Here is an 11,618-nt window from a genome sequence, read left to right on the forward strand (position 1 = left end):
TAACATCAACCTCTACCCTACTGACACTGTCCACTTTCCTACTGACATTAGCCTCTGCCCTACTGACACTGTCCACTGCTCTACTGACACCATCCACTTCCCTACTGACACGGCCCATGTTTTAATACATTTTAACATGTTTGTTTACATTTATTTAAAACAGTGTGTGCGTCTGTGGGTATACTGTGTATATATATATATATATATATATATATATATATATATATATATATATATTGCATTAGGATTAGTACCCCAAAGCTCAAACAAAATATTATCTCACCGGCCACTTTAATAGGTACACCTGTTCAATTGCTTGGTAACACAAATTGCTAATCAGCCAATCACACTCAATGCATTTAGACACCTAGATGTGGTTAAGACGACTTGCTGAAGTTCAAACTGAGCATCAAAATGGGGAAAAAAAGGGGATTTAAGTGACTTTGAATGTGGCGTGTTTTTTTGTGCCAGACGGGCTGGTCTGAGAATTTCAAACTGGGATTTTCACACACAACCATCTCTAGGGTTGAAAAGAAATTATCCAGTTAGAGGCAGTTGTGTGGACAAAAATTAAGGCCTCTTGATCCCTAAAGGAAAAGAGAGGCTTGACTGATGGGGGCATGGCCGGGAGTTGGGCGCGATAGAACGCAGTATGCAAATGGTCAAATACAAGTGATTGTATGGTATGTGGTGAGGGTCTGGGCCTGAGCTCAGTTAAACGTTCTGCCTGATGGGAATTCTGGGTCTTTTAAAGAACAGTCACTGGAAGAGCTACCCACCCTCCTGCCCCTTTAGTTTGTCTGTCACAGCTTTAGCGGCATTTTTTTATTTTTATAAATTCTTTATTTTTCATATGTTTCTTCACATAGTTCCAGTTAATCTTACATATTCTTAATATAACATTTGTATTACATTCTGTAAATTGTCTACATTCTTCTGCTTCCTAAGTTACTATGTTAACTTATCCACAACTCTTCTATATTCTATACTCTCTTACAAAAGAAGAATTGGTTCTATCAAAGGCAGATGGAGAAGGACCTTGGAAACATAGAGGTGGCAATGACTGGCTTACAAAAGAAAAATTGGTTCTATCAAAGGCAGGTGGAGGAAGACTTTAAAAACATGGAGGGAGCAATGACTGGCTTAGAAAAGAAGAATTGGTTCTATCAATTGGCACTGGCCTATAGCAACAATCCAGGTTGGCAATAAGAGGTAATGTAGAATGCTTAGCTGGTGAGATTGGTGCTTCAGTAGCATGATAACTAGGAGGAATCAGAGCTAATGGTTTACAACAGGGGTGTCCAAACTTTTTTTAAAGAGGGCCAGATTTGATTAAGTGAACATGCTTGAGGGCCAACTATTTTGCCTGACATTCTTTGAACCATTAAAATTCTGTCTAAGTGTGTTCGTCTGAGCACTAATACACTGCCCAACAAGAATTCTCTTGCCTTTGTGGCTGTGTGTGGTGAAGAGATGAGCTTGGGCGTGTTATTTGGATATACTGTATATATTTTATTTGTGGCCCCAACGAATCCCAGAGCGCTGCTTAGGACTAAGGATGAGCTTGGGCTTACCATTGCCATGAATGCAGCCTTACCATTGCCATGAATGCAGCCTTACCATTGCCATGAATGCAGCCTTACCATTGCAACCAATGCAGCCTTACCATTGCAACCTCATAATTGCAACCAATGCAGCCTCACATGTGCCCTAAATGCAGCCTCACATGTGCCATAAATGCAGCTATACCATTGCCATCAGTGCAGCCTGAACGATGCCCATCTGCAGCCTCGGAGGGCAGAGGGAGGGGGCGGGACGAGTGCCGACAGATTACAAACAGGAGAATGTCTTGTTTACCCTGTGGCCTCTTTAATACAAAGTCCTGCCCCCTATGATAGACAGAACAGTCGTCCAATGGCATCCCAGGAGACGGGACTTCCAATAGAGACGCTGCTGAGTAAACAGGAGATTCTTTTGATGTAATCTGACGGCGCTCGTCCTGCTCCCTCCCTGTCCCCTCCAAGACAGTGCCAAAAAATACAGTATATATCTTTTGTGGCCCGGGGGGCCACAAACAATATATATATCCAAATCCCCACGGGGGCCATATTAAATCAACAGGGGGGCCGCATTTGGCCCCCGGGCCTGACTTTGGACATGCCTGGTTTACAAGGTAAAGGATTAAAAAGCTGTGACAAAAGTTTTTGGTTATGATGATCTCTGACCTCCTGTATTGTTGGTGCGTTTCGCTGGTGGGAGCTATAATGCTGTTGACTATTAGCAGTTGTCTGAATGACATTATGGTCATCAGTAGCATAGCAGCTTCAACTTTATGAAGTTCTTTGTAAAATTGCCACATCTCAAGCCCTATACACACGATCGGTCCATCCGATGAAAACGGTCTGATGGACCGTTTTCATAGGTTAATCGATGAAGCTGACTGATGGTCAGTCGTGCCTACACACCATCGGTTAAAAAAACGATCATGTCAGAACGCGGTCACGTAAACCACGTGCGACGGCACTATAAAGGGGAAGTTCAAATCCAATGGCGCCACCCTTGGGGCTGCTTTAGCTTATTTTGTGTTAGTAAAAGACGATTTGCGCTTTTCTGTCTGTTACAGCGTGATGAATGTGCTATCTCCATAACGAACGCTAGTTTTACCACAACGAGCGCTCCCGTCCCCTAATTTAGTCTGAGCATGCATTGTTTTTTTTTCTATCGGTTAGGTATCCACCAGTTAAATTTAAAACAAGATTGCTTTTTTTTAACCTATGGATAAATAACCGATGGGGCCTACACGCGATCGGTTTGGTCCGATGAAAACGGTCCATCAGACCGTTCTCATCGGTTTGACCGATCGTGTGTACGCGGCCTCATAGTCCATCCCATCCTCAGGCCTCGTACACACGACCGAGTTTCTCGGCAAAAACCAGCAAGAATGCTGGGTTTTTTATTTTGCCGAGGAAACCGGTCGTATGTACACTTTTCGACGAGGAAACTGTCGAGGATCTTGCCGAGCCAAAAAGAGAGCATGTCTTCTTTTTCCTCAACGGGAATGGGGAAATTTGGCTCGCCAAGATCCTCGACAGCCTGACAAGGAACTCGACGAGCAAAACGATGTGTTTCGCCCGTCGAGTTTCTCGGTCGTGTGTACGAGGCTTCACTTTTTGTTCTGCCAGCTGCTTTCCCGATACCACTGTTGTAATCCCGAAGGAGGGAGACTAAGGCCTCGTACACACGATAGGTTAACCAGAGGACACCGGTCTGAAGGACCGCTTTCATCGGTCCAAACCGATCGTGTGTAGGCCCCATAGGTTATTTAACCTTAGGTTTAAAAAATGGCAACTTGCTTTAAAATGTAACCGATGGATTGCTAACCGATAGGTCAAAACCGATCGTTAGTACGCACAACCATCGGTTAAAAATCCACGCATGCTCAGAATCAAGTCGACGCATGTTGGGAAGCATTGAACTTCGTTTTTTTCAGCACGTCGTTGTGTTTTACGTCACCGCGTTCTGACGCGATCGTTTTTTTAACTTGGTGTGTACGCACGACGGACCATCAGTCAGCTTCATAGGTTAACCGATGACAACTATCCTTCAGACCGTTGTCCTAGTGGTCCTATGAAAGCTGTACTTGTTCCTGAAAATGCTGCCTCAGAATTGTTGTTTTTTCATTTGTCTGTTTTAGGAAGTCCCAAGATTTGCTATTTATTTTAATTTTTTTGCTGTCCTCTCTCCCACTAAGGGGAGGTTCAGAGCAGTAATTTTTCAATTTCTACCTGGTTTTCTATCAATGTAAAAACCGTATCAGAATTCTTCATAACTCTCTTCATTTTGACAATAATCGCATGCTAGAAATTCAAATAGATGGATTGACTTGGGTACAATCGGCCTGCCCATACATGAATCGAATCTCTGCTGGTACCTGCTGAACCTGCCAAGATTTGAACCATCTATGGCCGGCTTTAGAGTCATGGAGCATCAATGTAATAATGCATGTTATGATTATACAAATGTATACTATGATATATAATATTAGTTTAGAAAAAAATAATAATAAGTTGACCAAAGACCATTATTGCAAATATAGTTAATTGTTAAACTGGAGATTTAATTCATCATTATTTACAAAAGACTAAAATGTCTGGTTTCAGTAGACAGACCTGGTATCTCTGTAAACTGGAAATAGAAGTAGAAATCGTGTCTATTTTTGATTTTCCCACACACTTATAAATTTACAATCCCGGTAGTACAAAGGACAGCGGTGTATTTGCTGTATGGAAAGTTCTTTTTTATTTCTCTTTCATTTACTTTCTATGTTTTTTTTAACCTTTTTTTGCTTGAGAACAGACAGTCAAGTATTTTTTTTCCGACGTGAAAAGGCTATAAATAACATGGTGAGAGCCAAGGAAAATACCGGAAATGTATGATTCCATCTTGATCCCATATGGCAGATCTCACTGAGGAATGTGAGTGACCTTCCAAGGAGCTGATTGTGCAATCTGCATGATTCAAAAAAGGACATCTGTGGGTAATGTGCATTCAATGTGAATAAACAGAAGCCTACCACAGAGAAATCAGAAACTTGGCGCTGGCCATATAACAGAAAACAAACCAGAAGTTTTACAAAAATGTAATAAATCAAAGCTTACCAATCCTTAGATGCATTAGTTTCCTTTTTTGTTTAGTTTTCATCTCTTTTTTTATTACCTTGTGATCTTGCCACTAACATACTTCCTGTCCTGAGGTGACAACACTGTCACTATACCATTTCTATGGAGGAACAGTGTCGTCATCTAAAGAGAGGAGGGTGTTACAACTATGGAGCACATCCCTCTACTCTTCTTCATAACATAGGGAATGTGTTATGCAGTCCACAGAGGACAACTGGGCACTGCTGATAATACTGCTTTGATTTCAGAGCAGCACAGGAAATTTGGATTTTCCAAGTATTCTGGCAGATCAACACATATTTTTCTATACTTGCAGTGCACTTGCAAGGGAAATTGGCCTGTATTGAAGAGATTTACTAAATGGGTTTCATTCATTTTGCCATGACATACCTTTTCAATTAAATGGATAAAAACTCTATAAGAAAGTCCAAAAAGGTCCATGAGTGGCTTCACTTGGTGGCAGCTCATTGGACAAGAAAGAAGTAGCTTTCTCAGCTAAGCAAACCCTCCTGCCTGCACGCCTGAGCTAAGGAACAATGAATTCCAGGAAGTAAATATTACCTGAATAATTTGCTTAAAATGGCCACAGCTAGAAATGCTAGGTGATTTTTCAAAGTGATTTCTTAACATAATTAAGCATGGAGATATGGATGGATGAGTGAGTTTGCTTTAAATATTAAATAGCATTTTCAATTTATGCTACTCAGTAGGGATGGCTGAACGGTATGGGCCGAGCATTGGTTGTTTGCGGCTCGGGACAAACTTTTTCCCTGTTTGGGAATTCTGGTGCAAACTGAACGGGGGGTTGTTCGACCCAGGGGCGGACTGACCATTGGGGCACTTGGGCACTGCCCGAGGGCCCCATGCCACTAGGGGGCCCCATCAGGGTTGCCAGGCTCAGTAAAACCATGGACAGTATGTAAAAATCTGTGTTTTTTTTACATCTATCCCTGATATGTCGGAAACTGACATGCTTTTGATGTGAAAATCCAGAGATTATAGCACTGCCTCCTGGCGTGGTGGCCATCTGTAAGCCCGGGGGCCCCATAATCTTCTATTGCCCGGGGGCCCCGTGAGTTGTCAGTCCACCTCTGGTTCGGCCCATTACTACTGCTCAGATACAGGCAAATTCCACTTTAAGCATAAATAAAACAAATGTACCCTAGCTGTTCTAAAGTTGATACCTTTCCTTACATAATTATGCTGTCAAAGAATATGTTACCCCAACATTTCATATTCCTGGTATGTGTCTGTTGTACAGTGTGCTTAGCTTATGGTAAACAGTATCCTGTTCCCTTTGCTTTGCTTCCTTTGTGTGAAATACAGGGTGATCCCGCCGTTCCCCCTGCTTTCCTATTTCAAACTGACCATGCTCACCTCGTCCATCCCAACGTGCATAGGTGTGCGCGGCCTATTGTATTAGGATGTACACCCTAAACCTCAAGCACATATGTGTTGCTACATGTATATGGTGCTGGCAGGGAGATCAATCTGTGAATCAGCGAAAGAGAAGAGACTTCTCTTATGGCAGAGACGGTACAATGGACATCTTTCCCATCTTCCCACTGGCACAAAGAGCGATAATGGACATGGGGTGATTAGGGTGTGCCCAGGCACGCCCTGTGAGACCACCTATGCCAACGTGGTCAATTTTCTGCAAGCCTGCTTGTCCTCCAAAGACTTGTGCTGACACGCCCTTCTGCACAGCCATTCACTGGAAAGATAAGTGTATTGCTTATTCTCCACCCCCCGCATTCTCTTAGGCCCCATTCACACCTAGGCGTTTTTACGCCTGAAACGCACTGCTCACGAACGCGGGAGGGCAGATTTAACATTGTTTCCTATGGTGCCTGTTCACACCTGAACGCCTGAACGCCTGAACGCCTGTCGCGCGAAGCTCAAACTAGTCCCGGACCTTTTTTTGTCGCGCGAAGCGCGCGACATAGGCGTTTCCGCGCGTTTTTTTTTTACCATAGAAAGTAATGGGAAACGCGCGAATTGAGCGTATCGCGCGACAGCAAGCGTTTTTATGCGCGTTTTTACGCGCGTTTTGACGCCCATACAGCTCCAAAACAAAACAGGAAATGACATATTTTTTTACAGGAACTTGTGAAATCACCATTTTACTTTACTTACAATAAAGAAAAGTCACATTTTTCTCAATGGAGGCCGAATTTGATCGAACCCTTTCGATGCTGGAGCCTGAAAATTTCATCAGGATGGTGAAGGAGCACCCCTGTCTTTATGACAGCAGGGCACCGGGCTACAAAATGAGGACCACCCGTTGGGACGCTTGGTGTTCTATTGGGAGCCAAATCTATGAGAACTGGGCACGGATAAATAAGTCCCATGATAGCAAAGGTAAACTCTATCAAAAAACATAACAGAAATACAAAATGCCACTAATGAAATAATGGAATGATTGTTTGTCGTTACAGTAGGCATTTATTACCGTACCAATATGCTGTTAAGTTTAAAAATGTGTCTTTACAAATATGACTATTGTGCGGTCATGCGACATGGCTTATAAACATAAATTGCGTTCTCTTCTTCCCACAAATAGAGCTTATTAATGGTGATATTTGATCCCCTCTGTGATTTTTAATAATCCAAAAATTTAGTGACATTTTTCAAAAAAAATATTATTTTACACATCTTTAATCTAAAAAAATTAAAAAATTCAATCGACCTAGCGACTACAGCGTCAGGTGGGGACGGGGGCTACACAGGACCTACACTCTGCCTGCAGTGATCAGTAAATATATGTTCACTGCATTCATTGATACTGTGACAAGGGGATGGGGGAGTGGATTGGAGATCCAAAAGGGGATTGTGCCTACGTGTACTGGTGTCAGTGTCATCACTTCCCTCTTCCTGTGTTTACACAGGAGGAGAAAGTGACACGCAGGGGGACACATATAGAGCCACTTAACCCCCGGATGTACCCTGGGGGTCCTGATCGGACCCCCAACCCACGTCTAGGCGGTCACTTACAGGCCCTTTATTAGACCACAGAATAAATACATAAACTAAGTTTACAATAGATAGAATGTCACTAATATAAAATGGCACACAATATCATAGGGCTATTGAACCCAATGATAAAACTGTATCAAAATAAAATTAGAATGAGACTTCTTAAAACATGAATCATTTTTTATTTTTTTTCCACAAAACAGCATAGTAAAGAATATATTTCACAAAATAAGCGTGTCAAAAGCTGAAAAGTTCAATAAATTAAATGGAATTGAGCTGCCAAGGGACCTGCCCTTCAGGAGAGACAAAGTATGCCGCATACTGTTCACGGACATGTGTCCCCTGTGTGTTCCCACGTACACCAGTCCAATGAGCTCTTTCCAGAGTCTCATGGACTGGCTCCTCGTAATCTAGACCATCGCGCTGCCTGACAAAATTGTGCAAGGCACACGCCGCTTCTACAGCACTAATGGCATTTTGCATGTTGAGCACAATCGGTGTGTGGAGAACCCTCCACTTGTTCGCCAAAATTCCAAAAGCACACTCAACTACGCGGCGTGCTCTGCTAAGCCGGTAGTTGAATATGCGTTTGTCTTCGTTCAGATTATGTCCTGAATAAGGCCGAAGTAGGTGTGTGTTCAGAGCAAAAGCCTCATCACCCACAAAGACACTTGGTAGGGGAGGGCCGTTTGTGCCCGGGAGTGGACTATTTTGTGGAAGGTCCAGACCATCTGTTCGAAGTAATTGCCCAAAAGAGGAGTTCCCAAAAATCGCAGAGTCTGCACTACTTCCATAGGAACCAATGTCAATGTAGGTAAAGCAATAATTGGCATCAGCCACAGCCATTAAGACGAATGAAAAGTATTTCTTATAATTGAAATACTGGCTCCCACTAGCCATGGGCTTAACAATTCTGATGTGTTTCCCATCGATCGCTCCCAGACAATTCGGAAAGTTACAGCGTTCCCAGAATACTTGGGAAATTTTTTCCCAGTCCTCTGCTGCCGGTTTTTTAAACACAATGGGTTTCAGGACTTCCCAAATGGCACTGCAGGTGTCCCGAATTATATAACTGGCAGTAGATCTTCCAATACGAAACGAGTAATGCAGACTTGCAATCGATTGTCCAGTTGATAGATACCTACAAAGAAAATAATATATATTATTTTATTTTATTTTTTACAGTGAAAATTCTAAAACTCAGATGGAAGAGTATAAGGGACGCCTACGCTCGCCAGCTGAAGGCACAGCGGGAGCAGCGCCGAAGTGGGAGTGGAGCATGTTCGGTGAGAGAATACGTTCATGCAAAGGAATTGGAGTTTCTGAGACCGGTGCTGGATTTGGGGAGGTAAACCATTATCTGTACTTTGCTCGGTAAACCAAATGTTTTAAAATTATTTTTGAATACATGATTTCTTTTTTCAGTACTGAAAGCTGCTGGGACGAGGCTGCCACAGCTGTAGTAGACAGAGAGAGCGTGGCAGAGAGAGGGGACAGAGAGAGCGTGGCAGAGAGAGGGGACAGAGAGAGCGTGGCATCGGGGGATCAAGCGATGGCTACTCTGGAGCCGGAACCGCAGCACTCCGAGGCATCAAATGCTAATGCAACAAGACCACTTGCAGAGCAGCCCCCAGTTAACATTGCGCATATTGGACCTCCGCGTGCTCTGCGTAGGAGGGCTCCTGCTCCGGATCCAGCCCTGGATCGTATGTTGGACATTATGACCAACATGTCTGACCGGATGAGCAATAGATCGTATGGGCAAAATGTAGCAAAATGTCTGGGGGAACTAATCGACAAAGTTCCCCCAAATCTGCAAGCGGTGGTGCTGTCCTGTACGGCTAGATACATCTCGACATTTATACCCCCGACAGAAGCTGACGATTTATCCGAACCACCACCACCCTATGGCCCATATGCCAATAAACGGACCGAGCATGTCCCAACACCACCCACGACCCATTTCTCCCCACCACCCGTTACCCTTTGGACAGGACCACAGCTTTCCGACCAACCTCCTCGACCAACACCACCACCGACTTCTGCGCACCATCCTTTCACCACCACTCTATCTCATTTACCTCCTGTGCCAACACCTTCCACTCACACTTCTCTGAATCCTTTTCCTTATACACAACCTTCTTCTTACCACCCTCATTCTCCTTTTCCTCATCTCTCAACACCACCTGTCACATACAGTACTCTGCCTCCTACAACACTTTCTTCTTACCACCCACCACCTTCTACTTACCCTGCGTTAACGACTACACCTACATCACATTACCCACATCGACCGAGACAATCGACTTTCAGGAATGCCCCAACACGAACACCACCACCACCACAAGCAACACCACCTTCCAATTGGTCAGGGGAAGACAGCACCACCTCCACTTGGCCCCCTTTTGCCCACGCACTGTCGGTCGCCATGTCACCGCACGGGGAAGAGGACTCCTCCCCAAATTTACAGCAATTGTAAATAAGGATTATGTATAAAACATTTTTGTATATTTTGTGTATTTGTGCACTTTGTGTATATTTTCCTAATAAAAAAAAAAAGACCCAATGTTTTGGTTGATTAAAATATTAAAATAATTTTGTTCCTACAGAATTTTTGTTTGGTTTTTATTACACATATATATATATATATATATATATATATATATAATAGAGTGTATTACATTCAAAGCGCTAAATAAAAATTACCTCAGTGTTATGATAAGTCGCTCCACAGGGGGGATACAGTTGCGGAAGTAGGTGTCCATCCTCTGCAATCTGTTGATCAACAATTCCAGCAACTCATCAAAGCTGTAAAGGAAAATGAAATTTAAAATTGGCAATGGATTGGTACTAGGGTTGCCACCTTTCCGGGATTCGCCAGAACAGTTCGGGTTTGGAATCATGTGTCTGGGTTTCAGACTGCCTGACACTCTGACAGATTTTTCTGACCAGAATATGGATTTCCGGCAGGGTTAATGGCTGCAGGGGATGAAAACTTACAACCCAGCAGCCACAGATATACCAGGATGAGATGTGCTATCTGCCAAGGGGTGAGTGAGCTCACCCTCCATCGCTGTCTAACAGAAGCACCCACCCCCTTTCTCTATCCTGCCTCTTGGTGAGTACACTAGGAAAAATCAGAGTTCTCACATTGGAGTCCTCTCCGTACATCAGAGATCTCGGTTTCCCCCTTAGATCATGGTTCACAGAGCATCCCTTATGTCTGAGTATCTTGAGGTCTCGCTTCAATCAGATTATGTTGGTTAACCCATACAGTGAAAGGGAAATCTGGGAGTTGAGATGCAAAAGGGTGACTGTGATGTAAAGGGGGACTCTGTGCACTGTAATGTAAAGGGGGATTCTGTGCACTGTAATGTAAAGGGGGACTCTGTGCACTGTAATGTAAAGGGGGACTCTGTGCACTGTAATGTAAAGGGGGACTCTGTGCACTGTAATGTAAAGGGGGAACTTTGTGGACTCTAATGTAAAGGGGGAACTCTGTGGACTCTAATGTAAAGGGGGAACTCTGTGGACTGCAATGGAAAGGGGACTATTTTTATTATATTCATATGATTAGAAATGTAAAATACTAACAAAATATATGTATAGTTCATAGTATTAAAAAAAATAGTTGTGCACCGCAGAAGTGTACATGTTTGACTTGAAGAAAAGGTGGCAACCCAAATGGTACAATGTAAAAAATAAATGATTCCAGATCATTTTTTACTAACCTTTTTATGGACATTCTGGTGTAGTCCAGAAATTTGTCTTCATGGTCACGGAGGTCTTGGTACATCACCCAAAATTGCCCTCTTTCTTCCCGATCAGCAATGACGGGGTGTATCCAAAATCTGCGTTGCCTCTTCCTTTTTCTCTGCCTCTCGTTTACAAGATATTGGCTAGCAGTGGCTGCTGCCATGAACAAAGCCATCTCGTCATCACTCATTTTCACAATGGAGTCAG

The 11,618-nt window shown here is 43.3% G+C and overlaps 1 protein-coding gene across 1 annotated transcript; it reads left to right on the forward strand.

Moving 5' to 3' along the window:
• The first annotated feature begins 8,806 nt into the window (after window positions 1-8,806).
• Window positions 8,807-10,213, forward strand: LOC120929206 (extensin-like). Its single transcript, XM_040340482.1, has 2 exons — window positions 8,807-9,003; window positions 9,081-10,213. The coding sequence occupies exon 2, from the start codon at window positions 9,208-9,210 to the stop codon at window positions 10,132-10,134; it is 927 nt and encodes a 308-aa protein (XP_040196416.1). The 5' UTR covers window positions 8,807-9,003; window positions 9,081-9,207; the 3' UTR covers window positions 10,135-10,213.
• Window positions 10,214-11,618: the final 1,405 nt, after the last annotated feature.

This window comes from Rana temporaria, chromosome 2 (assembly GCF_905171775.1).
Source record: "Rana temporaria chromosome 2, aRanTem1.1, whole genome shotgun sequence".
Classification (NCBI taxonomy): domain Eukaryota; kingdom Metazoa; phylum Chordata; class Amphibia; order Anura; family Ranidae; genus Rana; species Rana temporaria.

Excerpts from the sequence above, each read along its gene's own strand:
- LOC120929206 (XM_040340482.1), top strand. The coding sequence starts at position 9,208 with ATGGCTACTCTGGAGCCGGAACCGCAGCACTCCGAGGCATCAAATGCT.